At 39.9% G+C, this 5000-nt stretch overlaps 1 protein-coding gene across 1 annotated transcript in view; it reads left to right on the top strand.

Annotated features, from left to right (window-relative positions):
* LOC138021164 (protein NLRC3-like) overlaps positions 1-5000 on the top strand; it is a 47996-nt gene that overhangs the window by 25353 nt on the left and 17643 nt on the right. The window contains exons 4-6 of the mRNA XM_068868027.1: positions 1771-3025; positions 3605-3679; positions 4141-4215. Of these exons, the coding sequence (XP_068724128.1) occupies positions 1837-3025; positions 3605-3679; positions 4141-4215 (1339 nt within the window). The 5' untranslated portion in view covers positions 1771-1836. The remainder of the gene's footprint in view (positions 1-1770; positions 3026-3604; positions 3680-4140; positions 4216-5000) is intronic.

Genomic DNA, 5000 nt, shown 5'->3' with positions numbered 1-5000 from the left:
AAATATGTTTTAGTACACGTATTTCATATCTCAATTACAAACTCTGATTTGATAGGTCGCTCAACCTCGTGAATGTGTAAATAGTTCACCCTGAAATCAAAATAGATACTTTTCTCAGGAACTCGATAAAGAAGGCTTCCTGACGCGACAGATGCAATGTAAATGTTTACTATTACAACAAAATTAAAAAAACCAAAGATGGAAGTTTCTTGGCTAAAGAGTACCTTGTTTTACTCTGAAAACGACGAGCGATTAACGTACATTCTTTCCCGTAGTTCATGCAGTTGACACAAAGTGATCACGTGCACCTTTGTGGTTGCCTAGCAGGTGATCAATTTATTTCTTTTGACAGAACATCATGACCTTCCCCTTGATTCATAGAAGTCAAAGACTGCAGAATTTTTAGTGGCTTTACAATCAATTGTCATTAATCTTTCAATGAGAATTTGATTCAGAGTTATCTATAAAAGCTATGTTATTTTTCCTTCATCTGTCTTTTGGCTTGCCTTTTACTGTTAACTCCCGGCTTTTATGGTTCTTTTTGGTGCCAACGTAAACTAGCCAAAAATGTTTTTGACCTGGAATCAGATTAGACTGAACCGAAGAGGAATTATGAAGCGGAAACAACATCTTCGGTCCTTCCTTTTGTGTTCAATAAGCATTAGCTGAGTGCAACTGCAAGACATGCATGACGTGTAGGAAAACATCCGTCATAGCAATTTGCAGTTAGTTTTTTTGCAGACTATTTAAAGAAGAAATAAGTGAGTTTTACTCAAGAGCGTGTTTTGTTATCTTTTGAACTGAATTTATTACCAAAGCTTAAAAAACTGAAAACAAAATAATTAAAAGTGTGAGCCAGAGGGCCTCTGCGGGCACGACGTCTGGGTGACCCCTCAAATGGTCGTAATGACCCCCCACTTGAAAAAATTAACTGGAACACTGCAGTTCAATACCACCCAACTGCCTTCTGTTTTTGTGTAATGCGTACCAGAGGCAACCCAGTGTACGCTCTTGGAGCGTCTAGTTTATAAAGGGGTTTTTCGTATTATACCATAACATTGCTGTTGGGCGATGAACAAGTGTTGTGAATTTAGTCCTTCACATGAGACTGACATTCTGTTGAAATTGGTGAAGCTGGATTAAGCCACCTTGAGAAGACAGGTGACAGATTTAGCGTGGAAAACACAAGTCTAGAGGCGGGGTGTAAACTGCCTGGTCTGTGGACATGTTCTTCTCTAATAGAGTATAAATGGCAGAGGCATTGAAATGCTGTTTTGTGTATTCTCTTGGAGATCTCGGCAAAAAAATAACCGATCTTACGGGACAATGGCTTTCAAGTATAAATTAGTTAGCATCTCTGTTTCTTGAGTTGTAGTAATTTTGTTCGCCTAATAGACCTTTTTGCAGACATATTCATGCTTGCATGCACTCTTTTTAATGAACAAAACAAAGGACCAAACCTCCTGAGTCTTATCACATTATCTGTATTGGAAAAACAAAATGTACAAGCAAAAAAGGTCTATTGTCCATATTATCTCACACAAGTAGTAGTTATTTTAATGGAGGTTACGTATACCCCTTGTATGAAGTAGATGTAGCTTGGCAGGAAGCACTAAAACAACAAATGTTGTTAAGTTAATTATCCATTGCTCAGTAGTAAAACCGCTAATGTGCCCAGTTATTAGGAAACTGCCATTTCCTGGGCATTCTCGTCATTCTCGGCTCCCTTCTTTTACTGATTAGCTTTTTCTTTTTTCTATGTGTGTTAAGGACACGGAATAGCTCTTGCTCAAGGTTCCTCCACCCAATGCAACAGCGTTACCACCAGGCGTAACTATGGCATCAGGCTCATCGCAGCAACCTCAAGAACATGGCCCCAACAAAGTTCAAGTCACCATTTTGGCTTCTGAGTGGGGATCCAGTAAAGGTGGACTTTCCACAATCAACAGAGAGTTGGCCATACAGCTGGCCAAATTTCCAGAAGTTCAAATCACATACTTTTTACCGAAATGCTCTGAGGAGGATAGGAAAGTAGCTCTTAGCCATGGCATAAACATTCTTGAAGCAAAACGACTGCCAGGGTATGAAGAACTGGAGTGGCTCAGCTTTCCACCAGAGCATTTGCGAATAGACGTCATTGTTGGTCATGGAGTGGAAGTTGGTCGCCAAGCACAAGTTATTCGCAACTCTCATAAATGCAAGTGGATACAAATGATACACACTGACCCAGAGGAACTAGGAATGTTCAAATGTTATGAAAATCCAATCTCAAAGGGCGAGGAAAAACACAATGTTGAAATAGAACTGTGCGAGATGTCTACTTTTGTTGTAGCAGTCGGGCCTAAGCTGGCAGAGGCCTTTCGCAAATATCTCCGCTGTTGTAAAAAAGATCAAGATGTCTTTGACTTCACTCCTGGTATTTTTGATGAGTTTGTCAGTGTTCAACAAGTTCCTGAGGAAAGAAAACATTGCAGTGTCCTGGTGTTCGGACGCGGAGATGCTGATGACTTCGAGTTAAAAGGATTTGACATTGCAGCAAGATCTGTTGCAGCATTACCTGACACTCACCTTGTGTTTGTTGGAGCCCCCGATGGAAATCATGAGGAGATCGCAAACCGATTACTTGAATACGGTATTCCTAAAAATCGGCTAAGGGTAAGAGGGTATGTCAAAACCCGAGAAGCTTTGAAGCGATTATTCTGTGAGGTGGATCTTGTACTCATGCCCTCCAGAACAGAAGGCTTCGGTTTGACAGGTCTGGAGGCTCTGTCAGCTGGGCTACCTGTAATCGTCGGCAAGAACTCGGGATTTGGAGAAGCCCTTGGCAATGTACCATTTGGTTCTTCATTCGTCATTGACTCTGAGGATCCCAATGCATGGACAGCAGCTATCAAGGACATCTGGAACAAAAACAGGCAGACAAGGCTTGATGAGGCTAAGGTTCTCCGTGACTCCTATGGAACGAAATATATCTGGTCTGAGCAGTGCAATGATCTTCTCAAAAAAATGATCAACTCTGTAAATGGTATGAATTAACAATATATTTCAATCCCTTTATATCAAAATCGTTTCAAGTGTACATACATACATACATACATACATACATACATACATACATACATACATACATACGTACATACGTACGTACGTACGTACGTACGTACGTACATACATACATACAAACATACGTACGTACGTACGTACGTACATACATACATACATACATACATACATATATAATTGGCCGCTCCCCATCCCCATGGGCTTTTCAGGCCCAATGAAACACAACGAAACGGAATAACAACAACTGTTAAGAATCCCAACTGGCCGGAGGCAAACCAGTTGGCTTTTTACAAGTGCAGCTTGGAAGTTGAACCAGGGACTACCAGAAACAAATTCAACGAGTGGTCAGAGCGGGTCTTGAATCCGGGATCTCCGCATCTCAATGCAAGCGCTCTAACCACTGGGCCACACTGCCTCCTAAAATTACACTCGAAGTCAGTATCATATCTTGATAGTCAGCTCAAATTGAAAGTGTAATATTACTTTTTTTTTCTTAGCTGTGAGCAATTCACGTATAGTTTGCCTTCATATATTTCGACAGATGCTTCCTGCGAGCCTCAGATGCCATCAGAAGCACAAGGCAAATTACAGAGAAAATTCAATAAGGACCAAAACGGTAAAATCATTGGGACTCTTTTACAAGTACAAATCGGCTTTTGGAAGGGCAGTTCTCACATAGAGACTGTTTACTAACTAGATAAGGTGCCTTGGTTGACTGAACAAAAGATACGTTGAGTTTGCGTAAGAAAAAAAGAGTTCATTCCCCGGGATTAGTTTCTAGACATCAACGTGACAACGCTTTCTTTATTTGGCCATTGTGACGTCATATGCCTATACACTCTCCACACTTGTAGACACTGATAATCACTGATAGATGTGGGGGCCACCATGAGCATTTCCTGATTTTAAATAATGATAACCTTTCCAAATAAAAAAATTTAATTATCAACCTTAGTAGCTCTTTGGATTAGTTGGAATGGGCATCTGAATCTTTCCTGTAACCTTCTATTTTTAAGCAAAAACTGGATTCTGTCTCCCACCCAGGTGCTTCAGATTTTTGCTTTTAAATATTTACAGATATCTCTTTCACCGATCATGGCCTTTCACAAAAGAATGCAAAAGGAGAAGAGAAAGACTTTATGCAACATTCAGGTAAAGTCGTCCAAACATGTAATCTTATTCTAAAATTTAACTAAGACATTCTTTGAATTAAAGTTCTCTGGCAGTGGTTGATGTAGATACTACTTGTGCATTCTTAACGTGTTCATATATGATCTATTTCATATATCATTTCATCATTGATTCATTCCTTACGGGAACATTAGAACCCATAAATGACCAGCTCCCAACGTCAGTGGCTTCATAGCTCAGTTGGTTAGAGCGTCGCACCGGAATCACGAGGTCACGGGTTCAAACCCCGTTGAAGTCCTGAATCTTTCAGGCTTCTCTACGCAATTGAAAAATTGCGTTCATAACTGCGAAGATCATAGCTTCACTTGATTTCATATCTGCAGTTCATGCATGATCTATTTCATATATCATTTCATCATTGACCCGTGAAAATGTCACCCAATTCTTAGCCATTGCAAACCTGTTCACTGTTCCACATGCACGACTTGGCTTATATAGAGCCCTTTCGTTATGTACAATGCGCAAAGCTCTTTGGTCTTGAAATTGATAAGGAACTGACATTTCATTTGCATGTTTATAAGTTATGAAAGAAACTGTCCCAGCGTATTGGAATTTTAAAAAAGATTAGACATTGCCTGGAAATAAAGCATAGAGTTCACTTTTATAACGCTATTATTAGACCAGTGATGGATTACATAAGTGTTATCTGGTCAAACTGTGATAAACATTGTCTAAATCGTGTTTTAAAGCTACAAAAGAGAGCAGCAAGAATCATCCTTGGTGCTGATAGTTATGCACCCTCTGTT

Source organism: Montipora capricornis, chromosome 10, assembly GCF_036669925.1.
Source record: "Montipora capricornis isolate CH-2021 chromosome 10, ASM3666992v2, whole genome shotgun sequence".
NCBI lineage: Eukaryota > Metazoa > Cnidaria > Anthozoa > Scleractinia > Acroporidae > Montipora > Montipora capricornis.
The sequence above is the reverse complement of the archived record's forward strand: the minus strand, read 5'-3'. Positions and strand labels throughout refer to the sequence as shown.